Source organism: Oryctolagus cuniculus, chromosome 5 (genome assembly GCF_964237555.1).
Source record: "Oryctolagus cuniculus chromosome 5, mOryCun1.1, whole genome shotgun sequence".
NCBI classification, from domain to species: Eukaryota; Metazoa; Chordata; class Mammalia; order Lagomorpha; family Leporidae; genus Oryctolagus; species Oryctolagus cuniculus.
The window spans coordinates 10002668-10027166 of record NC_091436.1 but is presented as its reverse complement, the minus strand read 5'-3'; the positions used below and the strand labels follow the sequence as shown (position 1 = coordinate 10027166).

General features: G+C 58.2%; 1 protein-coding gene across 6 annotated transcripts in view; it reads left to right on the top strand.

Annotated features, from left to right (window-relative positions):
• ZDHHC14 (zinc finger DHHC-type palmitoyltransferase 14) overlaps positions 1-24499 on the top strand; it is a 267415-nt gene that overhangs the window by 214498 nt on the left and 28418 nt on the right. For all 6 annotated transcript variants that reach the window (XM_070073338.1, XM_002714972.5, XM_070073342.1 and 3 more), the window contains exons 4-5: positions 21174-21311; positions 23914-23962. In XM_070073338.1, coding sequence (XP_069929439.1) covers positions 21174-21311; positions 23914-23962 — 187 coding nt within the window. The remainder of the gene's footprint in view (positions 1-21173; positions 21312-23913; positions 23963-24499) is intronic.

The following is a 24499-nucleotide window of genomic DNA, read 5'->3' as shown; positions in this document are numbered from 1 at the left end:
AATTTTAACCCAGTTACTTTAAAGTAGGTCTTAAATTTGGAGGAATTAAGTAGGAAACAGGTAGAGTTTTTATATAATTATATTTTTTCCAAAGTGTTGAGAACCCTAGAAATGTAAGAAAAACCTGTAGCCTACAAGACAAAACATTTAAGTATAGAACCAAGAATGTTTTTGTTAAAAGACACAGCTACATGAATCTAATTCTGAATATTTTCTGAAAATCACAGTTTGCTGACAAAGACTTAAAATAATAGCTCAGCTGTTGACAGCATTGTCAAAGTACAGCAGGGTCTCACAGGCCGCCTTATCCTTTTGGGCCTTGGGACCTGCGTGGAGGGCAGTAGTGACTGGCGAGCTCTGTGAGTTTAACAAGACAAATATTGGCCCCAACCATAGAACAGAGAGATCTTAAATGGGTGGGCAGTGGAGCTTCCATAATTAACAGGGGGGAAATGGGAAATCTTGGTCAGAAAGGCCGGAATACCTGCTCTTGCTAGTCTAGGGGAGAAAAAGCTGAAGAGGGAGTTGAAACTCATGGCCCAGCCAGGGGTCTGGTTGGTGGTAACAATTGCAGTTTCAGAGAAACCATCTTAAGACCAGTCCTTGGGAGTGCTTTTTTCAAAATCGGGGCAAAGGAGGTGGGGGAAATGCGGCACATGGCACCCTTCAGTAGGGAGGAATGACCGAGACCAGGCCCTAGGCCTTGACTGGACAACGTCCTCCCCCTGCCCAGCATTTGACATGGAGGATAAGGGATAGTGAACAGACCCTGGGCAGATCAGGCAAGACAGTGAGGGCCAGGATGGCCTACATAGAGAGTTTGAAAGAGTAAGTTGGCCTTGTTGGTCTCTTGTAAGACACTCCCCTGCATGAGTACAGCAAAGGGACTTCCGTTAGGCCAACGTGGCTAGTTTAAAAGACAGTGGTCAAGCCTCTGTGTCCAGGAAGCATTAGCAGAGGCTGGTTTCCCCTAGACAAGGGAGCAGGAAGAATAGAAGGAGGCTGGACGTGGAGCAAGTTGGCTTGGGATTTGCTGCTGTCTCATTCTCTCCTGGGTGGCTCGCCAACCGCATCACCGGAGACGGCTGCTCAGAACTTCTTTCCACAAGAAAGAATTTTAGGCGTGAGGCAGAGAGTAGTGTAAGCAAGGAAGTGATGAAGAGAATACCCCTGACAGACCAGCCTGGCATCCCAGAGCCCCGTCTGTATTCAGACTGGAGTTTTTGTAGATATGAGCACGGGCCCTCCATTTCTCCTCCACTCCCTTTGTGGGATATTGTCAGGTGGGGGGCTTCCTGGGTGCGGAATTCCAGAGATTCCTCCCAGAACTCCACCAGCACAGCGTCATCGGACCTGATAGCCCCTTGGTGCTGGGCAGGGAAGATTCCTCTAGGCTACCCCCAGGAGAGGGCTGGGAGCCACCCAGCAAGGTTGTCAGTCAAAGGCAAGACTTTCGATGTGCAAATGCTGGTCTGCTTCCAAGGCTTGCTTCTACTTGCTTCCCTCTTTCAATCAGATTCCCATTTTTGTTCTTTGGCCCCTCTTGCACATATAGGCGAATGTCTACCTTGCTAGCTAACATTTTGGCACCTCCATAAACTCCATGTGGAGCTTTGTATGTATATATTCAAGGCGTCTCCCCTTCTTGGTCCTGCATGAGACACAGGGGGCATCTTGGGAAGGTGGGCATCTCTGACAGACAAAGAGGTAGCATGCGGGGCTGCAAGGATTCCTGCTCACTTAGACTCAACTAGCCACCTGCCTATTCACACTGATTCAAGAGGAAGCAGCAAACGGCCTTGGGCCCTGCGCCGCAGTCAAGGATTCAGGAGCCTGATCTCATCTCGGAAGGTCCCACGCCTCTGGCTGCTGTCAGTCTCCACTGAGTTTCCCATCAGCCCCTGGAGACAGGGGTGGAAAGCGGAGTTGTGCATACTCATACGGAAAGGCGGGGCTGAGAGCCCACACCCTGGGCAGGACAGCAGGGGCACCCCCCAGAGGCCTGCACTGCAGGATTGGAGCTGGGGTTTCGCTGGTGTAACAAGGACAGAGCCGCCCGCCCAGGGCGGACCTGTGTGTGTGAAGCCAGAATGCCGATTCATTCATTTCCAGCCAGCGACTGCATGACCGTCACTGTCACAAGAGCTACCGTTCTCCCACCCTGCAGAGGCCGCCCTGTGTGTGCTGGCAGTCGGGGTTCTCGGGCAGCCGTCGTCGTGTCGATCAGCAACCACGGAGTGAGGTCTGGGCCCTAGGACCACACGTCAAGCGGAGTCTCTGCAGGGTAGCCCTGTAGGACTTTCTCAGCACTCGTGTGAGCCTGGGAGCCCTGTTCCTGGGCACTCCTAAGACACCCGGCCAGAGAACCTCATCGTTGAAAATACCGCATCTGACGTGAATCCATAAGCATGTGCCGTTTTTTATTCCGTGCCCTTATTTATTCGAGAGTTGTTTTCAACAAAAGAAGGAGCCACACAACCAGCAGCGCCGTTTTTTGGAAAGACGACCTCACACCGACAGGAAGGTTCTGCCACAGGACATCCAGGGCCCCCAGGGCACATGTTCCGGCTGTCCTGATGAGCCGTGAACTCGCAATGTCAGTGCTCACTGCCAAGAGGCCTCCTTGCACCACAAAGGCATCCTGTGCCTGCTGCTGGGTCCAAACCAGCAGAGGACAGACTCTGGCCACGTGCTGGCCTCCTTCCTGCCGGGAACGGTCAGCCTGCTTTACAAACACATTTCCCCAAGGTCCAGGGAAGCCACTGCTGGCGCTTCGCTTGGCGCTGTCTGGCTGCCCCTCTCCCTGTGTGTGTCCTGCCTGACCGGCCCCGGGCCTCTGGTGGGTGGCATGTGTGCTCGCCTCTGTGTCCTGCTCCTTCCTGCTTCCAGAGTCGGCCTTGCTCAAGCTGCTGTCTGCGGCTCGGCCCTCCCCCGAGAGCTGCCCAGCTGCTTCTGCAGCTGCCTTCTAGCTGTCTGCAGCGAGGGAGATAAACTCACCCTCAGCCTGCGCGGTGGCCCCCACTCACCGTCTCCCAGAGCCCTGCACGCAGAGCCCTGCCTCACGCTTGACATCTGCTCTGCCCCACTTGTTCTGCCTGACCCATTGGCAGGCCCTGGGCATTTTACGTCCCCCTCGCTCACTCTCTGCACCGCCATGGCCGCCTGCAAGCTGCCAGCATCTCCCACGTTAGCTCTGCAAGGCTCTCTTGCAGGACCAACCCCCGACTCTGCACTCAGCCCAGCCTGCCTCAGCCAGAGGTCAAGGCCTGTGAGGCCCGTGCCCAGCCTCCTCACCAGCTCAGCCTGCACCCTGCACCTCCACGCTTCTCAGGGAAGGGGCTCCATGTGGTCTCCTCCCATTGTCCATCCCTCCTGGATTCTTCCTACACTGCACGGGCCCGGATGGCTGTGGTGCATACACGCGTGGGCTTTGGAGAACAGTAGCCCCAACCTCGGGTCTCCCAGAAGTATGAGGTAAAAGATGTCAGAGTCTAAGAGAACTGATGGAATTTTCTTAAGTCTGGTCAGGAGCTGTACTCCTGATAGAATTCTGGGAGGATGGGGAATGACACCAGGGGGACCGGCTCGTAGCACATTGAGACCATCACAGGCAGGTGCACCTGTACTTGTAGACTCAGCAAACAGCCGAGGGCCTACCAGCCGGCAGGTATAAATGCAAATAAAGCAGTAGCTTTCGGTCGTCTTCCCTCGGCTCACGGTAAGCAGTACTTACTTTGCACATGAGACGCCGTGATGCCTCCTAATCTGTTGAGTGAGTTTGCTTTTAATGCTGGTCCTGACCAGTGCATTAACTTCATGACTCACTCGCTCCTTGATCACAAACCTCAGTTAAAACCAAGCCCTGGAAGACGACACAAGTACAGCAGCCCCACTCTGAGCCAGCTGGTGGGTGGGCAGCCCACACCTGTGGCTGAGGGTTTGCAGACAGCCTGTGAGATCTCTCCCCACGCTGTAGGTAGGTGCCTGCCTGCCCACCTTCTTGGAACAGCTCCACTGTAAGTCAGTTGTTGAAGTAACCTGTTTCAATTTCTGTGAATTAAAAACCTCGAACTGAGGCAACCATTCTCTGCTCCAGGTCTAGGAGCAGGCGTCGGGAAACAGGGAAAGTTGTGTGAGTGTTGGGGGCACAGTGCGTGGTCTTCGTTAGCTGGTTTCAAAGCATCAGACAGGGCGAGCAGGGGGAGAATGCGGCCCTGGAGTTCAAGGACAGGGTCTCAGGAGCCCATAGAAAGCAAGGGATGGAGGGTGATGTCCCCTGTGGCCTCCTGACACCGCACTCTTCTCTTTCATTCTCGCTGTTCCCATCACGCCTTCATCGGGTCAGCCTCCCACAGGCTACGGGGCTGGCGGCTCTCGTGGGCGCCACCCTGCACTGAGCCGGGAGCCCGCCAGGGCCGCTCTGCTTGCGTGGAATGGGATGTTTAACCCCCGGCCGGCCGCAACTTCCTCGCTGCGTGCTGTTCTCTCGAGGCCCCCAGCAGCCCTCTCAGTGCTGTGCACTCTCTGGCTGTTAGTCTGCCGTGTCTCGGGAGAGCCCCCTGCCAGGGCAGCGAGCAGGTGCCCAGCCCTTCCTGGCGAGCGGGCTCACACGGGGCCCAGGGTGGGCTTCACGTTCCGCCGTCGCTACCTTGAAATTCCTAATAGCTTTCCAGGAAGCTGCCCCGTGTGTTTTATCCTGCAGAGGGCTGCACACATGGCGGAGCTGGTCGTGCCACTGGAGAGGCCCTTTGGCCGGCCGTGAGTGCCTTGGCTTAGGGAGGTCATTGCAGATCTGCCGAGAGCGATGAGGTGCAGGGACTCGGTGAGGTGCCGCCTGCTGGGTGTGAATGACAAGAAACAGCGTCGCGGTCCATGCGGACCCTGCTGGCAGCCATCTTTCTGTGTTCTGTTTGGTTCTGAGTGCCTTGGGGGCCACCAGCTGGCTCTGGGCCTCGCTTGGCTCTGCAAGGACACCAGTCCTTGTAGATTCTTCCCTTCGGAGTTTTAGCTGCTGTAGCCTGCCAGTACTCCCTCACTGGAGATAGGGAAGACACAGCAGACTTCAGCTCTGTGTGTGTGTGCGTGTGTGTGTGTGTGTGTTTTTAAGATTTACTTATTTATTTGAAGGGCAGAGTTACAGAGAGAGAGGGAGAGACAGAGAGAAACGGATCTTCCATCCACTGGCTCACTCACCAAATGCCCCAATGGCTGAGGCTGGGGCTGGGGCTGGGCCAGGCCAAAGCCAGGAGCCTAGCACTCCATTTGGGTCTCCCACGTGGGTGCAGGGGCCCAAGCACTTGGACCATCTTCTGCTACCTTCCCAGGCACATTAGCAGGGAGCTGGTTCAGAAGCAGAGCAGCTGGGACTCGAACTGGTGCCCAGAAGGGGTACCAGTGTCACAGGCAGGGGCTAAACCTGCTGCTCCACAGTGCTGGGCCCTCAACTTCAGTCCTTGAAAAGCTCATTTTAGCCATGGAATCACAGCGTTTGAGTTGGAGAGAACCTTTTACAGCATGGCCAACTTGCAGAGGCCCGGGAACCTGCCTGGCCGATTCCACTCCACAGGCAAAGGCCAGGCCAGAGCTCAGGCATCTGACTTAGCATCCAGCATCCCTTCAGCACGCACCACCACATGCGTGAAAACTGCTGGAATCATTACCGTGAGCATTTGCCGACTGCCTGCAAATCCTCTATCTATCTAGCTATCTATCTACCTACTATAAGCAGTGAGAAACTCAATCTGTGTAACCCAGATGTGGGGCTGGCTGCTGTAGTTTATGGGGAGCAAAGGTGAGAGTTGGTGAAGGATGCCCCCCAGCACCATGGAGCTCACGTTGGAAGCCCCGGCTTCGGCACCCTTGCTATGTGGACCTATCCAGGGTGCTGCCAGTGAGAAGAAGCTGTGGCCCCATCAGCAGCAAGAGCCCCCCACCCCCACCCCGCCCCTGGGACCACAGGATCCACCCAGCAGAGAGCCACCCAGCAGGTGTGACTGTGGCTCCTGCAGAGGGGGTGGGGCCTGCACAGCACAACACCTTCTGAGAAGGGAACGGGAGGGGCAGGAAAGAGCGGGTATGCAAGGCCACTTCCTGCTGACCACCCGGATGCGACTGGTGAGGGGCACAGCACAGGAAGTGAATCACCCCTACCTTGGGCCACTGGATGAATGGGGGTGTCACTGGCTAAGAACAGGTGCATTGTGAGGAGAGGGTGCAGTGCATAGAGCTCTGGGCCTGCCGAATGGGGGTGTCTTCGGGCCAGTGAGGTCGGATGCTGGGGAGAATGGATCAAGGAGAAGTGTCAAGGCCCAGAGATGAGGCCCAGGGGCAGCAACAGCCAGAGGTACCCTCTGATGGCAGGTGGCCTCGTGAGGGCCAGGAATCACTGCCGGGGTGCTCCAGCGGCACCCTAAGCCCACAGGTTTGCAGCAAATCAGGGAACCAAAGGCTGAAGGGACGGAGGGATTGTGGGGCCTCACGGGCACGCCCTAAAGCACCAGTCACACACAAGCCTGGAGGAGCAGCTTCTCCAGGGGCTGGGCATCCACGAGGGGCAGAGCATGCTGGGAGAATCCTGGGAGGCTCTCCACATGGCCTGGGTGTCAGCCTCCCCTCTGCTTCCATTCCACATCACAAGCTGGGGCAGCCAGGACTTGCCCCCAGAACACTGGACAGAGCCACAGGGACCCTGACTGAGGGTGCTGGGCAGCAAGGGCACCCCCTTCACCCCAAGATCAGACTGTGGAATGGCAGAGTGGGAATGGCTGGGGTCTGCTGACCAACACCCACCTTTTAGAGAAGGAGCTGGGACCACCGTGAGCAGGGCAGACGTGGACGGACAGCAGCCTCATAAAGGGACACCCTCCGGGTGACCGTCAGAGCACACACCCAGGAGGAGGGTGGGGGCAGAGCACGCCCCCAGGAGGAGGGTGGGGGCAGCCTGGGCCCCTCCTGGCAGCCGTCCATCAGCACCCGTCACCGGACACCGCGGCGGTCTGTCATGGTGTTAGCAGACGTGGTGTTACAGGTGCAGGCACCTTAGCAAGTACAAAGCACAGTGCCTCTGTGTCCCCTTCTTGATGACCTCTCGTAGCACCACCAGCAGTGACACCGAGACGAGAGTCTCAGCTAAGAAAAGGAAGTTTCAGAAGCGTTGCAGAAGCCTCCCTCTCTCTGAACTTGTCAAAGAACTGCTCTGGCTGGACCCAACCCAGGCTGCCTCTGAGAGGAACGCGGTCGGTCCCATGGAGCCCATGGGTCCTCGTGCACAGGCCGTGGGCCTGCGTGGTGCCACCTCTTGCTACAGGATCACAGGAGCAGGTTTCCGTTAGGAAAGTGTGCCAGTTGGGAGCACGCTTTTCCAGTTGTGTGTACGTCAAGGAAGTGCAGTTGTGTGATACGTCAAAGAGTTCGTAGGAAGTAAAATCCAAAAGTAATTTCTTTTGGTGCAAAAAAAAATTTTAAATCCATGCATACAGGGAGATCTCCGTAAAGTTCATGGAAAATGTGTGTGATGAAAAGGCTCCATGGGCCGGGGCGGGGAAGGTGGTGTCTGCCCCAGCAGTTACCTGGCTCCCTGCGATGCCAGCATCCCCTGTGAGCGCTGGTTCGAGTCCTGGCTTCCCCACTTCCCATCCAGCTCCCTGCTGTGCCCCTGGGAAAGCACCCGTATGGGAGACCTGCATGGAGTTCTTCCCTCCTGGCTTCAGCCCGACCTGGCCATGGCTGTTGCAGCCATTTGGGGAGTGAACCACCAGATAGAAGATTTCTCTCTCTCTCTCTCTCTCTCTCTGAGAGTAACCTATAAATAAATAAATCTTCAACAAGAGAAAAGGCTCTTATGGATTTCAAACATGTGTACCAAAATTATCTTTTAATTCCATTTGTATGAATTCTTTGAAGTACCCTCATATATATGTAGTCAGATGAGAACGTTTTGGAGAGCTTTAGAATGACTAGCTTTCCATGTATGGCACACCCAGGAAATAATTCTGTTCTTGAAACCATTGTTTTGGGGATACATTGAGGTTTTGAAAATGCTTAGTACCTGGTTGTGGGAAAAAAAAGAAAAACCCGAGACTCTGGAGCATGGCGGGAGCAGAGGCAGCCGTGGGGGACCTGAGAAGTGCCACCTCAGACCCCGCTGTGCACGGAGCTCGGAGCTGGCTCTGCTGCCTGTGCCAGGGCGTCTGTGCTGCCCGTCACCCCCCTGACAAGCACATGAGGATCTGAGCCGTTCTGATGGGAGGCGGACGGCGGTCCGGAGTTCCCAGGGGCTTTGGTTGGTAGCAAGAGCTTGTTTTCCCTGTGGCTAAGGGAGTTGGTTTTACCCTGTGGAGTTTTAGTCCCAGACATCCTTTCTTGCCCTGCCAACCCAAAGCCCCGAGCTGAAAGGGGCTGGGGAGGGCCGTGGGGGGAACGGGACGCGGTCTGAGCCATGGGCTCACAGAGGGCTCCTGCCAGCATTCCACCAGGTGGAGCCCCGACGTACAGCATGCGCACCTGCCTCTAACGTCACCAGCCCCTAGACACTGGGGAGCCCTGGGGCCTCCACCGTGAGCTCCTCTTGTTCCCATGGGAGCACACAGAGCTGGTGGGCAGGAGCTCCACTGGGTCTCTCCAGCCTGGTTAACTCACTCTCTCCCATCCCTAACTGGGGCATTGTGGGATTGCCTTGTGGCCGCAAACTGGCCAGCCCAAGTTTAAAGGTAATCTCCTTTCTCTTCACTTTCTGCTCACATCTCCTTGTCTGTGGTTTGCATCACAGACGAAATCCCCTGCCTCCTGCCGCGCCCTTTCCAGCAAAGTTGCTTATTTCTGTTCTCCATGGCCGCATCTGTTTCTGACCAGCAGTGCTAACTCGGGTGTACCTCGCTTCAAAATGTATTTGCAGCCTGTGCTCATCCCGACTCTTGGAAGCACAAGATTCCCCCACTGTTGGACACTAGAGTGAAAAACAGCAGTTGAGCCTAGGAAATTTGGTGAAATCCAATTGCATAAAATGGCCCAGTGGGGGAGCTGAGAGGACCTTCATTGTCCCCCAGATCCCTCCTTTCCCACCCAAAGAGGCTCAGCAATGGTGGCACCAGAGAAAGAGGGAAAGACAGACATCTTCCATCTGCTGGTCACTCTCCAGATGGCAACAGTGGCCGGGACTGGGCCAGGCTGAAGCCAGGAGGCTGGAGCTTCTTCCAGCTCTCCCAAGTGGGTAGCAGGAGCCCAATCACCTGGCCATCTTCCACTGCTTTCCCAGGACAGTAGCAGGGAGCTGGATCAGAAGTGGAACAGCCAGGACAGTAACTGGCACCCATATGGGATGCTGGCATTGCGGGCGGTGGCTTTTACCTGCTATGCCACAATGCCAGCCTCTATTTTTTAATTTTTAAAATTGTATTTGCAGAGAGGAGAGAGAGAGAGAGAGAGAGAGAGAGAGAGAGAGATCTTCTATCTGCTGGTTCACTCCCCAAACAGCAACAACAGCTTCAGCTGGGCCAGGCAGAATCCAAGAACCTGGAACTCAACTCGGGTCTCCCACATGGGTGACTGGGACCCACCTACTTGAGCCATCCCCTGCTGCCTCCCAGGGTGCACGTTAGCAGGAAGCTGGAGTCCAGGGAGAGGCCAGGACTGGAACCCAGGCATGCTGGGAGTGAACTCAGGCGCCCCACGCACCTTAACCACTGCACTAAATGCCCACCCACCACCGTCTGCAGTTTTTCTTAGCATGAGCTCAATGGGTTTTCTGACAAATAAATGACACAAGTCATTTAAAATGCTTAGTCCAGTGCCTGGCACACACACAATAAGGTGGGATATGAAGATTGGCTAAAAGCAAGAGGAGGAGGTGGACTAAGGCCTTGATCTTGCTTTAGGGAATCTTGCCAGTCACTGAACACAGTGGCAAAGCTATTACAGCTTAGAACTCAGCAGAAGGTTTAGGGCAGCCTGAGTTATTTAGTGTCAAAGGACTTAGGAATCCTTTAGCTACTTTAATGTTCAGATGTTCTCATTTCATAATTTTATGAATTATGTGGGGACTATACAGGCTGGGTAACAATATGTACCATGGTATCTTCCTCTGTGTAAAAAAGCCAAATTTTCCTAATTTTGGAGGCAAAAATCAAACCTGTAAGAACTTTTAACTTCATTTAAAGATTTATTTCATTTATTTGAAAAGCAGAGTGACCGAGAGAGGGAGAAGAGACATACTTTCCATTCACTGGTTCAGTTCCCAGATGGCCACAAAAGCCAGGGCTGGACCTGGCTAAAGACAGAAACTTGGAACTCCATCTTGGTCTCCGATGTGGGTGGCAGGGGCCCAAGGGCTTGGGCCATCTTCCACTGCTTTCTCAAGTGCATTAGCGGGGAGCTGGATCAGAAGCAGAGCAAACAGGACTCCAGGTGCTTATGTAGGGTACCAGCAGTTGCAGGCAGTAGCTTAACCCATTGTACCTTAACTTTGTCTAAAAGTAATTAATATTTAAATTAGCAGGGGTTTTTTTAAATAAAAGGTTTATTTATTTGTTTGAAAGGCAGAGTTACAGAGAGAGAAGGAGAGACAGAGCGATCTTCCATCTGCTGGGTCACTCCCCAAAATGGCTGTGATGAGCCAGGCCAAAGCCAGGAGCCTGGAGCTTCATCTAGGTCTCCCATGTGGATGACAGGGACCCAAGTACTTGGGTCATCTTCTGCTTTCCCGGGTGCATTAGCAGGGAGCTAGATGGGAAGTGGAGCAGCCGGGACTTGAACCGGTGCTCATGGGATGCTGGCGTTGCAGGCAGCATCTTAACCTGCTGTGCCACAGCACCAACCCCTAAACTAGAAGTTTTAGCCTTCCATTGCACATTGCCATCTATTATGTCACGTGACTGAAGACCCTGGAGAAGAAGGCGGGGACCATTCTCCTGACTGGCAGCACAGGTCTGCCCAGTGCCCCTGGCCCTGCGTAGAGTTCTGGGTGGGCCAGCCAGGCTTGCCCCCTGGGTTGGTTTGTAAGTAGATCCTACTCTTGAGGTCCTGGGAGAGTTCTAATTCTGAGCGTTTTTCTCAAACCTTTAATCTCTTTCCCCAGCGATCCTTGAAAGCAACCTCTGCAAATGCTCTCCCTTGCCTGTTTCAGTGGATTGTTCTGTCCCTGTCCAATTGTAACAATTCTCTGCCTCTCCTTACGTGTAAGCCTCTTTTTTTCACATGTCACCTCTCCCAGAAATTGTCTTCCTTGGATCAGAGGAGGCCCAGCTGGCTCGGCTTGGGTCCCGAGAGCTGGCTCTCAGGGACCCGCTTCCTAGCCTTGCCCAGTGCGTTATGTCTGTAAGATGGGGAAACAGTGCTGCCACAAGTTCAATGAACTGATGTTTCTATCAGTGTATCAGATCTTTAACCGTGAGTGATATTATTTTCACTAAGACTTCGAGTTTGACGTTAGCACAGCAGAGCACAACTGCCTTCCCTCGGTTGTATTCCCTCTGGCCATCTCCATGGAACTCTCTGCTGCCTCGGACCTGCGGGCAGGTGACTCTGCCCCACTGTGGCCTCTGGGTCTCTCAGCGGCTCCCCACGGAGCTCTGGATGGAACCAGCCCTGCCTCCACCAAGTTCCCTCTGAGTGGTTTGCCCTAACACCTGCTGGTCAGCATCTTCCAGCCCTCAGCCTGCTGGGCATATCCAGACGTCACGACCCCTGCTTCCTTCACGGTTGGCATTCCAGAAGTCACAGCAGCCTGGGCTTCTGACGGCACTGCCATCCCCTTCTTGCTGCCAGTTCAAGTCCTGGGTTTCCACTTTCAATCCAACTTCCTGCCGACACATGTGGGAAGGCAGCAGAGGATCCGCCCAAGGGTTTTGAGTCCTTGTCACCCATGTGGGAGACCAGGATGGAGTTCCTGACTCCCAGCTTCTGTCTGGCCCATCTCTCTGGCTATTGGAGGCCATTTAGGGAGTAAACCAGTGAATAGAAGGTATCTCTCTCTCCCTCTCTGTTTTTCTCTTCTCTCTGTCTCTCCATTTTTCTCTCTGTCACTCTGTATGTCTGTATGTGTCACTTTGCCTTTTAAATAAATAAATCTTAAAAAAAAACTTACCTTCCACCAGCATTTTCCAATGTCCCCTGCAGGCCAGCAGGCCACCAGGGAGATCGGTCACTCTTAAGCCTGAGAAAGGGGTTCCTCCCTTCCCCTGATGGGTGTTTATCCAGTGTCTGGGTCGAGCCAGGCAGACACACGCCAGGGCTCTCAGAATGACCAGACAGGACTCCTGCTGTCCAGGGTCGCCTGGGGGAAGAGGAAAACAAGTCCACAATCATTGCAGGGGCAGCACGAGCCCCCGGAGTGGTGGTCAGGGTGGCCCAGAGACGCCTTATTAGAGAACCTTCTGGACTTACCAGTACTCCATCAGCACCCTCAAGTGAAGAACAGCACCTCCTCCCTTTTAAAGAACTCCCGGGAGACGTTACCATGGCGACCACTCCCCTCCCTCAGGACCCAGACTTCAGAATCCAGGACCTGGCAGCTGCACTGAGCATCTTTTCAAGAATGCCCCACCCTTGCCTCCAGCAGCACCCAGGATGGCCCTTCAGTGTTTCTCCGCACAGAACAGGCAGACCAGCCTCCCGTAATGGCTGCCTGGGTCGTCAGGGGCTGTGGCGTCAAGCAGCGAGCTCTGCCAGCCACCGGCTACCCTGGCCTCCTCCAGCCGTGCACCCTCCTGGCCAGGTGCTGCTTCACTTGGGTCCCTGGGATCCTTGCCCCCTGACTCCGTTCATGCCCAGTTCCTGCCCACGTCTCTACCCTGGAAACTGAGTGGCACAGGTACCCTGCCCAAACTCACAGGGCCACTCCTCTGAGCACACTTGGGGCAGGAGGGTGGCCTTACAGCACCAGTTTCTGGGGCCCGTTTTCATCTGAACCATAAAGGAAGAATGCTCTATGCTGGCAGCGCAGGACTGAGCAGGCTGGCGTAGAAGCTAAATGAGGTTAACCAGGGGTTCAGTCCTTGGGTCAGGGAAAGTTTTGGAGTGGAGGAGTAGCGTCCTCCCCAACAAGATCAGGAACTCCTGGCAGCCGTGGGTCTGATGGTGCTGCTGTTTCCTAGAGATGGTGTGATGCAGGCAGGCACCGTTCAAGACAGGCAGTGGGGCGGCAGCCTCCGATGTGGACACGTGGAGCCCTGGGTCGCCATCCCAGCTCTGTGGCTCCCTGATCATGTGGCCTTGTGTGGCTGACTCACGTGGGGGTCCTGGTGGTGGGAGAGTTTGTCCAGTCTTTTGACAGATGTGTGTTAGGCTTAGGCGAAGACGGAAGACAAAACCAAGTGAAAAATAAGTAAGAAGTTTGTAGACGTCTCCAGGGCAGGGCCAACAGGACTTCTCCTTGGTTGGATGTGGGCCTAAGGGAAGAACGGGGTCAAGAACAACACCTGCCTGGGCTTCAGGGAGCCAGCAAAGGCAGGTGTATAGGGAGGGGTTGTGGGAAGGCCTCTTTGGGACCAGGTCCATTTGAGATGCCCATCAGGCTGGGCAGTGGATGCCTGGTGCTTAAGGTGGGAGACGGCCATTTTGGTGACATCGGGGCGGTTGGCATTCAAACCATGGAAAGCAGAGATCACCAACAAGAGACTCTGGAGAAGGAGATGAAGGCTAAGCCTGGTGCCACCATAGGCAGTCTCTGCAGAGAGGAAAGTGCAGAGCAGGCAGCCTGCAGACTGTGGGGCAGGAGAGGGAGGGCGGCAGCAGGTGTGTGAGGGGGTGTGTGAGGGGCGGGGCAGCAGCAGGTGAGGGAGGTGTGAGGGGTGTGAGGGGGCAGCAGGTGTGTGAGGGGTGTGTGAGGGGCGGGGCAGCAGCAGGTGAGGGAGGTGTGAGGGGTGTGAGGGGGCAGCAGGTGTGTGAGGGGTGTGTGAGGGGCGGGGCAGCAGCAGGTGTGTGAGGAGGTGTGAGGGGCGGGGCAGCAGCAGGTGTGTGAGGAGGTGTGAGGGGCGGGGCAGCAGAAGGTGTGTGAGGGGTGTGAGGGGGCAGCAGCAGGTGTGTGAGGGTGTGTGAGGGGGCAGCAGCAGGTGTGTGAGGGTGTGTGAGGGGGCAGCAGCAGGTGTGTGAGGGTGTGTGAGGGGCGGGGCAGCAGAAGGTGTGTGAGGGGTGTGAGGGGGGCAGCAGAAGGTGTGTGAGGGGTGTGAGGGGGGCAGCAGGTGTGTGAGGGGTGTGAGGGGGCAGCAGCAGGTGTGTGAGGGGTGTGTGAGGAGGGCAGCAGCAGGTGTGTGAGGGGTGTGAGGGGACAGCAGGTGTGTGAGGGGTGTGAGGGGGCAGCAGGTGTGTGAGGGGTGTGTGAGGGGGCAGGGCAGCAGCAGGTGTGTGAGGGGTGTGAGGGGCGGGGCAGCAGCAGTGTGTGAGGGGGCAGCAGCAGGTGTGTGAGGAGGTGTGAGGGGGCAGCAGCAGGTGTGTGAGGGGTGTGAGGGGGGCAGCAGCAGGTGTGTGAGGAGGTGTGAGGGGGGCAGCAGCAGGTGTGTGAGGAGGTGTGAGGGGGCAGCAGCAGGTGTGTGAGGGGGTGTGAGGGGGGCAGCAGCAGGTGTGTGAGGGTGTGTGAGGGGGCAGCAGCAGGTGTGTGAGGGTGTGTGAGGGGGCAGCAGCAGGTGTGTGAGGGTGTGTAAGGAGAGCAGCAGCAGGTGAGGGAGGTGTGAGGGGGTGTGTGAGGGGTGTGAGGGGGCAGCAGGTGTGTGAGGGGTGTGTGAGGGGGCAGCAGCAGGTGTGTGAGGGTGTGTGAGGAGGGCAGCAGCAGGTGTGTGAGGGGTGTGAGGGGGCAGCAGCAGGTGTGTGAGGGTGTGTGAGGGGTGGGGCAGCAGAAGGTGTGTGAGGGGTGTGTGAGGGGGCAGCAGCAGGTGTGTGAGGGGGCAGCAGCAGGTGTGTGAGGGGGTGTGAGGAGGGCAGCAGCAGGTGTGTGAGGGGTGTGAGGGGACAGCAGGTGTGTGAGGGGTGTGTGGGGGGCGGGGCAGCAGCAGGTGTGTGAGGAGGTGTGAGGGGTGGGGCAGCAGGTGTGTGAGGGGTGTGAGGGGGCAGCAGCAGGTGTGTGAGGGTGTGTGAGGGGGCAGCAGCAGGTGTGTGAGGGTGTGTGAGGAGGGCAGCAGCAGGTGTGTGAGGGGTGTGAGGGGGCAGCAGCAGGTGTGTGAGGGTGTGTGAGGGGTGGGGCAGCAGAAGGTGTGTGAGGGGTGTGTGAGGGGGCAGCAGCAGGTGTGTGAGGGGGCAGCAGCAGGTGTGTGAGGGGTGTGTGAGGAGGGCAGCAGCAGGTGTGTGAGGGGTGTGAGGGGACAGCAGGTGTGTGAGGGGTGTGTGGGGGGCGGGGCAGCAGCAGGTGTGTGAGGAGGTGTGAGGGGTGGGGCAGCAGGTGTGTGAGGGGTGTGAGGGGGCAGCAGCAGGTGTGTGAGGGGTGTGAGGGGACAGCAGGTGTGTGAGGGGTGTGTGGGGGGCAGCAGCAGGTGTGTGAGGGGTGTGTGAGGAGGGCAGCAGCAGGTGTGTGAGGGGTGTGAGGGGACAGCAGGTGTGTGAGGGGTGTGTGAGGGGCGGGGAAGCAGCAGGTGTGTGAGGGGTGTGAGGGGCGGGGCAGCAGCAGGTGTGTGAGGGGTGTGTGAGGGGGCAGCAGCAGGTGTGTGAGGGGTGTGAGGGGGCAGCAGGTGTGTGAGGGGTGTGTGAGGGGCGGGGCAGCAGCAGGTGTGTGAGGAGGTGTGAGGGGCGGGGCAGCAGCAGGTGTGTGAGGGGTGTGTGAGGAGGGCAGCAGCAGGTGTGTGAGGGGGTGTGAGGGGGCAGCAGCAGGTGTGTGAGGGGGTGTGAGGGGGCAGCAGCAGGTGTGTGAGGGTGTGTGAGGGGCGGGGCAGCAGCAGGGGTGTGAGGGGTGTATGAGGGGCGGGGCAGCAGCAGGGGTGTGAGGGTGTGTGAGGAGGGCAGCAGCAGGTGTGTGAGGGGGTGTGAGGGGGCAGCAGCAGGTGTGTGAGGGTGTGTGAGGGGCGGGGTAGCAGCAGGTGTGTGAGGGGTGTGGGGGCAGCAGCAGGTGTGTGAGGTGTGTGTGAGGGGCAGGGCAGCAGCAGGTGTGTGAGGGGCAGGGCAGCAGCAGGTGTGTGAGGGGTGTGTGAGGGGGGAAGCAGCAGGGGTGTGAGGGGTGTGTGAGGGGCGGGGCAGCAGCAGGTGTGTGGGGGTGTGTGAGGGGGCAGCAGCAGGTGTGTGAGGGGGCAGCAGCAGGTGTGTGAGGGTGTGTGAGGGGGGAAGCAGCAGGGGTGTGAGGGGTGTGTGAGGGGCGGGGCAGCAGCAGGTGTGTGGGGGTGTGTGAGGGGGCAGCAGCAGGTGTGTGAGGGGTGTGTGAGGGGGCAGCAGGTGTGTGAGGGTGTGTGAGGGGCGGGGCAGCAGCAGGTGTGTGAGGAGGTGTGAGGGGCGGGGCAGCAGAAGGTGTGTGAGGGGTGTGAGGGGGCAGCAGCAGGTGTGTGAGGAGGTGTGAGAGGGCAGCAGGTGTGTGAGGGTGTGTGAGGGGGCAGCAGCAGGTGTGTGAGGGTGTGTGAGGGGCGGGGCAGCAGAAGGTGTGTGAGGGGTGTGAGGGGGGCAGCAGAAGGTGTGTGAGGGGTGTGAGGGGGGCAGCAGGTGTGTGAGGGGTGTGAGGGGGCAGCAGCAGGTGTGTGAGGGGTGTGTGAGGAGGGCAGCAGCAGGTGTGTGAGGGGTGTGAGGGGACAGCAGGTGTGTGAGGGGTGTGAGGGGGCAGCAGGTGTGTGAGGGGTGTGTGAGGGGGCAGGGCAGCAGCAGGTGTGTGAGGGGTGTGAGGGGCGGGGCAGCAGCAGTGTGTGAGGGGGCAGCAGCAGGTGTGTGAGGAGGTGTGAGGGGGCAGCAGCAGGTGTGTGAGGGGTGTGAGGGGGCAGCAGCAGGTGTGTGAGGGTGTGTGAGGGGTGGGGCAGCAGAAGGTGTGTGAGGGGTGTGTGAGGGGGCAGCAGCAGGTGTGTGAGGGGGCAGCAGCAGGTGTGTGAGGGGTGTGTGAGGAGGGCAGCAGCAGGTGTGTGAGGGGTGTGAGGGGACAGCAGGTGTGTGAGGGGTGTGTGGGGGGCGGGGCAGCAGCAGGTGTGTGAGGAGGTGTGAGGGGTGGGGCAGCAGGTGTGTGAGGGGTGTGAGGGGGCAGCAGCAGGTGTGTGAGGGTGTGTGAGGGGGCAGCAGCAGGTGTGTGAGGGTGTGTGAGGAGGGCAGCAGCAGGTGTGTGAGGGGTGTGAGGGGGCAGCAGCAGGTGTGTGAGGGTGTGTGAGGGGTGGGGCAGCAGAAGGTGTGTGAGGGGTGTGTGAGGGGGCAGCAGCAGGTGTGTGAGGGGGCAGCAGCAGGTGTGTGAAGGGTGTGTGAGGAGGGCAGCAGCAGGTGTGTGAGGGGTGTGAGGGGACAGCAGGTGTGTGAGGGGTGTGTGGGGGGCGGGGCAGCAGCAGGTGTGTGAGGAGGTGTGAGGGGTGGGGCAGCAGGTGTGTGAGGGGTGTGAGGGGGCAGCAGCAGGTGTGTGAGGGGTGTGAGGGGACAGCAGGTGTGTGAGGGGTGTGTGGGGGGCAGCAGCAGGTGTGTGAGGGGTGTGTGAGGAGGGCAGCAGCAGGTGTGTGAGGGGTGTGAGGGGACAGCAGGTGTGTGAGGGGTGTGTGAGGGGCGGGGAAGCAGCAGGTGTGTGAGGGGTGTGAGGGGCGGGGCAGCAGCAGGTGTGTGAGGGGTGTGTGAGGGGGCAGCAGCAGGTGTGTGAGGGGTGTGAGGGGGCAGCAGGTGTGTGAGGGGTGTGTGAGGGGCGGGGCAGCAGCAGGTGTGTGAGGAGGTGTGAGGGGCGGGGCAGCAGCAGGTGTGTGAGGGGTGTGTGAGGAGGGCAGCAGCAGGTGTGTGAGGGGGTGTGAGGGGGCAGCAGCAGGTGTGTGAGGGTGTGTGAGGGGCGGGGCAGCAGCAGGGGTGTGAGGGGTGTATGAGGGGCGGGGCAGCAGCAGGGGTGTGAGGGTGTGTGAGGAGGGCAGCAGCAGGTGTGTGAGGGGGTGTGAGGGGGCAGCAGCAGGTGTGTGAGGGTGTGTGAGGGGCGGGGTAGCAGCAGGTGTGTGAGGGGTGTGGGGGCAGCAGCAGGTGTGTGAGGTGTGTGTGAGGGGCAGGGCAGCAGCAGGTGTGTGAGGGGCAGGGCAGCAGCAGGTGTGTGAGGGGTGTGTGAGGGGGGAAGCAGCAGGGGTGTGAGGGGTGTGTGAGGGGCGGGGCAGCAGCAGGTGTGTGGGGGTGTGTGAGGGGGCAGCAGCAGGTGTGTGAGGGGGCAGCAGCAGGTGTGTGAGGGTGTGTGAGGGGGGAAGCAGCAGGGGTGTGAGGGGTGTGTGAGGGGCGGGGCAGCAGCAGGTGTGTGGGGGTGTGTGAGGGGGCAGCAGCAGGTGTGTGAGGGGTGTGTGAGGGGGCAGCAGCAGGTGTGTGAGGGTGTGTGAGAGGGCAGCAGGTGTGTGAGGAGGTGTGAGGGGCGGGGCAGCAGCAGGTGTGTGAGGGGTGTGTGAGGGGGCAGCAGCAGGTGTGTGAGGAGGTGTGAGAGGGCAGCAGGTGTGTGAGGGGTGTGTGAGGGGGCAGCAGCAGGTGTGTGAGGAGGTGTGAGAGGGCAGCAGGTGTGTGAGGAGGTGTGAGGGGCGGGGCAGCAGCAGGTGTATGAGGGTGTGTGAGGGGGCAGCAGCAGGTGTGTGAGGGTGTGTGAGGGGTGGGGCAGCAGAAGGTGTGTGAGGGGTGTGAGGGGGGCAGCAGGTGTGTGAGGGTGTGTGAGGAGGGCAGCAGCAGGTGTGTGAGGGTGTGTGAGGGGGCAGCAGAAGGTGTGTGAGGGGGCAGCAGCAGGTGTGTGAGGGTGTGAGGAGGGCAGCAGCAGGTGTGTGAGGGGTGTGTGAGGAGGGCAGCAGCAGGGGTGTGAGGGTGTGTGTGAGGGGCAGGGCAGTAGCAGGTGTGTGAGGGGGCAGCAGCAGGTGTGTGAGGGTGTGAGGAGGGCAGCAGCAGGTGTGTGAGGGTGTGTGAGGGGCGGGGCAGCAGCAGGTGTGTGAGGGGTGTGTGAGGAGGGCAGCAGCAGGGGTGTGAGGGTGTGTGTGAGGGGCAGGGCAGTAGCAGGTGTGTGAGGGGGTATGTGAGGGGGCTGCAGCAGGGGTGTGGGGGTGTGTGAGAGGCGGGGCAGCAGCAGGTGCATGAGTGGATATGTGCAGGGCAGGGCAGCAGCAGGTGAGTGAGGGGCGGGGCAGCAGCAGGTGTGTGAGGAGGTGTGAGGGGCGGGGCAGCAGCAGGTGTGTGAGAGGCGGGGCAGCAGCAGGTGCATGAGCAGGTATGTGCAGGGCAGGGCAGCAGCAGGTGAGTGAGGGGCGGGGCAGCAGCAGGTATGTGAGGCGGTGGAAATGGCCTACAGGAGCTGCCAGGCCTCCGTGTCCGGGTGGGGTGGTCCTGGTGCATATGCTGCTGCCCAGTCCCGCCTCCTTCTTGGGTGGGAAGTGATCTCACCACAGCTCAGGGTTCAGCCCCCACCACCTGCAGGATCTAGAGGTGAGCGTTCCCAGCGGGGACCAACGCTCTCATCCCCGTGTTCTGTCCTCACAGTGAAGAGTCCGCGAGAAGCCTGGCTGGTTCCGGTTTGCTTCCTCTTGTCGCCCTTGGTACAGCCGTCTCACCGTACAGACTGTAGATCAGTGCCAGGGGGAGACAAGGGCTCTGCTGCTGTTTGCACTGCGAGGTTGTTTTTAGAGCAGTGGTGGGTTCCCAGCCCAGCTGTGAGGACACGGAGAGTCCCCACATGGCCTCCCCCACCTGCCTGGCTGCCCACCAGGGTGGGCACACCTGCCGCCACTTGGTGAACACCCAGAGCCCATGGCCTGCCCTGGATAGGACCATCATGATGTGAGTCTGTCACGAAAGTGTCGCCCCAGTGTGTCACTGCCCTCTCTCCCCACCCCAGGGAAGTGGGCTTTATCCAAGGATTAGTTTTCCAGCTCTGTGGAGCCGGCAGCTTAGCCTGTAACTCCCCCTGACTACACCCATAGCAGTTACTCGCCCGGCTGGCAAGCTCAGAACTTCCTCCTCGAGCCCCTGCTCAGATGGCTGCACCAAGGGGATTCTTCCAGTTCTTGTGTCGTCCTGCCCCCGACGTGTCCGCAGGCCCTTATCAAGAAGCGAGCTGGCATTTGACGTCAAACCCAAGACGGGTTGGCTTTATGATGTTTGTATTTATATAGTCACATCTCACACAGCCTTCTCCATGTGTTTGCAAGCACGTAGAGATAGATGATAATGAAAAACCGAGTAGAAGGTGAGCTTGGTCAAGAGCCCCAGGACAAAGCTGAGTTTCGTGCCCCATGTACCCACCCCACCCCTGTGGTGCAGGACAGAGCGGGGTAGGATAACCCTGAACAGTCGCTCTGAACAGATCCGCAGAGCAGTAGGGAGAAGCCCTTTGCTTTATCTTGCAAGGGCGAAAGCAGCTCACGAATGCATTACAGACCTTGTGTGGACTCCCCAAGGTGAGCAGCCCTGGGGTGGCACCTCAGGTACCGTGGCGCGACAGTGCCCTGCCTGGCACCCGGGCATTGCAGGGTGCTTGTGCACCAGAAGCCGGCAGCAGCCCCCAGACACCTGGGCTCAAGTTCTGGCTGTACTGTCTCCGAGCTGGCCAGTCTCCCATCTCCCTACACCTCAGTCGTGCTCATCTGCAAAACAGGGCAGCGTCATCCTTTTCCTCGCAGGAATGTTGGAAACCAATTGTGTGATTAATGTATGTGATACATTGGTAACCGGAATGGGAGAACAAAAAATTGTCCCTGTGTCCCGTCCCAGGCCCCCTGTGAGCTCTCTCTGTGGCCCCTGGGGGTGGGAGACAGTCACCGGTGCCAGCCCAGCCCAGCCCTCAGCATCCTGTGGAGCTGGCTCTGTGCTGCAGGAAAGAGAAACGTGTTCACCTTTCTGACTCTAATGAGAACCTGTCCTCCTGTTTCCCCACCTCGCCCCTGGAGGTGAACGCCTGCTTTTAGTTTAGTGTGTTGGAGAGTACTTCCACTCTCGGAGTGCCCCGCTTGGCGCATGCTCTGAGGGAAGCACACAGTAGGATCTCGTTGTGTGACAGTGCCGCGTGTTGGCTGGGCGGGAGGGGCTCCCTCAAGTTAAAACCCACTTGATTAACTGATTTCCACTTCTTTTTTTTTTTTTTTCTGCCTCTCTTTCAGAACGGTTTGATCACCACTGTCCCTGGGTAGGCAACTGTGTGGGGAAAAGAAACTACAGATTTTTTTATATGTTTATTTTATCCCTGTCTTTTCTGACAGTCTTTATATTTGCATTCGTTATCACCCACGTCATTCTTCGTAAGTATGCTGCGAAATCAGATTTCGTATGTAACCATTGGCCTGACTTTGCTTTCCTGGTTTAATTTTGGTTTACTATTTTGGTCATTTCGGGCTCTCTCTTTCTCCTCTCTCCCCGTCTCTCACCTTTTCCACCTCCTCACTTCCGGCCCAGCCCTGTTTCACTTCTCACCTTCATCCCCCTTCACCTCCCCGCCCCCCCGCCCCACCCCCCACCACCCCCTGCAGCATCACTGTCCAGGGTCACACCTGGACCAGGTTTCACTCCGCTCACCAGACTTTGCCCGTGACACCCGTGCCCATGCCTTCTGCACAGGTACCCTGAGAAGAGCCGTCCCCACATCACGCACAGTGCACCCGAGCCTCAGTGACCACCATGGAGTAGCAGAGTGTGTTGTCCTTAAAGTGGCAGCTACTCGCACAGGGCTACCCCTTCTCAGGAAAAGGATGGGGATAAAGACAGGGTTTTCTTGTGCACGTACCTCCATAGAGTAAAAACGTGTTCCCTTATGTGCTGGGCTATGCGTAAACCAGCCCCAGCACGTAAAGGCGGCCAGCTTGGTGAACATTGGATCTGACTACGAATGGTTTTTACATGTATCTGCCTAAGCAATGGCTTTTTGTCCTTCCCCGTTCTCAAGGCCACAGCTCTGAATTTGTTTTATCCATTGGTCATCCACTTTCCTATGATGGAGTGATGAGAAGGAAGTTAACTGGCTTGAGCCATCACAGGGCCACTAGCCGCAGCAGAGGCTGGCTTTACGTCTGGTCCACACTCCTGCCAGGTGGCCACCCACTGGCGAGAGCACAGCCCCTTTCTGGATCCGTTCCGGGAGAATCTGAGCAAAATCTCCCTCCCTCCCCTTGCGGCTGCGCCCAAACCACCAGTGGAGGGTGCTGAGCGCCAGAGGGGCTCACGTGTGGGCTGGGGGAGTGGGAGGTGCAGGCATGTTTCACATCAGTGCCTTCTGGACGTGAAATGGCTGACTCCCATTTCCAGAGGGACATCACTCCCAGGTCCCATTCTCCCTGACGGTAACCTGTCCACATGGGACTCGCATTCGTGACACCATGCAGGTGTGTGCTGGGCCAGTGCCTTGGTGGGCTTTGCTCCCCAACCCCGGGGCTGAGGCACCCGGGCCCCCAACGTCAGAGTCCGGAAGTGGCAGGACTGGAGCCAGGGCCCCGTCTGTGCGTCCGTAGGCTGTCCCACGTCACTTAAAGGAAGCAGTGTTGACACAGCTGGAGAAGTGCAGATGCTCGCCCGCTGCGGGCCACTGAGAAGGCGCAGTTACCCGCTGCGTGTCTGCGTCATCTTTCACAACCACACGTGCTCCCAGGGCGCCATCCCATGGGACTGGTGGCCTTGCCACTGCGTTCCGGGTGTCAGGAGCCAGTTCTCACTTGCCCGGTCCCCCACAGAAAGCCAGGGAACACACACGCGCACACACACTAACAGTCTCTGTCTCACACACACACTCATACACCTACACTTGTTCTCACACACCTTTGCACACATGCACACCCACGCCTGCTTCCCTTGCCAGGTCACAGGTTCTGAGTGTGGAAGGCAGGTCTGAGGAGCTGAGGTGGGGGCGGGGCGGGGCGGGGTCTTATGGCCTCAGCGTTTCCCCGTGGAGGAAGGAGAGGGCAGGCAAGCGGCAGGTGTGAGTACAGTGGAGAGAGACCCCTTCTCTTAATGTCGTTTTGCCTCAAGATTGCATTTGCTCCACAACCCTGCAGCACGTCCGCGTGCTGGCGGCACCCTGCCAGCCTCACAGAGAGGCAGAAGGAGGCCCCGAGCACCCATCCATCCTCTGTAGCTCTTGACCCAACCCCCCCCTGCCCCTTGTCCCACCGTGTGGCCAGATGTGCCCCTGTAGGGGGGCGGCAGGGGCCGAGCCATTCCCCCCGCCCCGCCCCGCTTCACTTCCTACAGCGGGACAGGACCCCGAGCAGCAGTCAGAAACCACACACGTGCACAATGCAAGAGGGCCCCACTCCGTCCCCAGAAGCCCCAGGCCTCGTAGGGCACAGGGGGACCCACGGGGCCACCCTGAGACGGGACGTGCACCGTCCAGACCCACAGCAAGAATCGCTGTTTGTCACACGCTCCTGAACGCAAGCCCTAAAGAAGCGTTTCCTTGGGCACACACCGCTCACATTAAAATGTCTGAAGCCCAGAAGGAGCCAGGAACGGACTTGAACTCATGACTCAGTTTACTCAAGGAGCAGAGAGAAGCCTTTGACAGGTTGCCTCACTTCTAAGCCATCCGGGGTCAGAGAGTAGCAAACTGAGGGGGAAATGGAAAAAGAAAGTGCACAGTGTTGTTTTCCTATGGAATGAGGAAAACAGAGGAGCCCTCAGAACAGTGACTTCTGGGGAACTGTGCTGCAGGTGTTGGGCCTAGCACGAAGCTGCCATCTTGGTGAGTGACTAGTGGGACCGCAGGCTCTGATCCGTCAGCTGGGAGCCGCAGCAAGGCTGTCATTTCCCCGAGCTTTAGAGACCCGTGCTTTGTAGCCAGTGAGAGCTGTCAGCAGGAGCCTGTCCGTCCTGCAGCTGGATGTCCAACACTAAATCCCGGTTTCGCTCCCGCAGGTTCCCAGCAAACAGGATTCCTAAATGCCCTGAAGGACAGCCCTGCCAGATATCCTTCCCGGCGGCCGCGTTTCTCCGTCGCTGCTGTGGGCGGTGCGGTCTGACCTCCCACGGTCTCACGTCCTCGCCTTTGCCCAGGGCTCTTGTTGGCTTCCATTCTGTAAGGCAGCCAGAGAACAAGATTCAGCTGCATGAGGGATGGAAGCCCAGCACTTGGCTCCGTGAGCGACTCGGCCTCCGGTAAATCAGGGTGCGCGTTAGCCAGAAAGCCAGGCGTGGACGCATGGCCACCCCCGGAAGCTAGCATCGCTGTGTGCTCATCAGGGCGGCTGTGTGCTCATCAGGCGGGGCCCCGTCTGCTGTCACTTTGATGGGCAGATGGTCCCCATGGTTTACAGACACCTGTGTGCAGTCAGTAGTTGGCTAACGAGGCCGATGATCAGGACAGGGGTGAGGGACTCAGCTGCACAGCGTGGGGGGCGGGGGGCTTCTTCCCGTGACAGTGTGTGTGACAGGTGTGCTGTTCCAGAACCTTCCTTGGTACCACGTGGGTCTGCTAGTTACTGTGGTTGGCCGTGCACAGCGT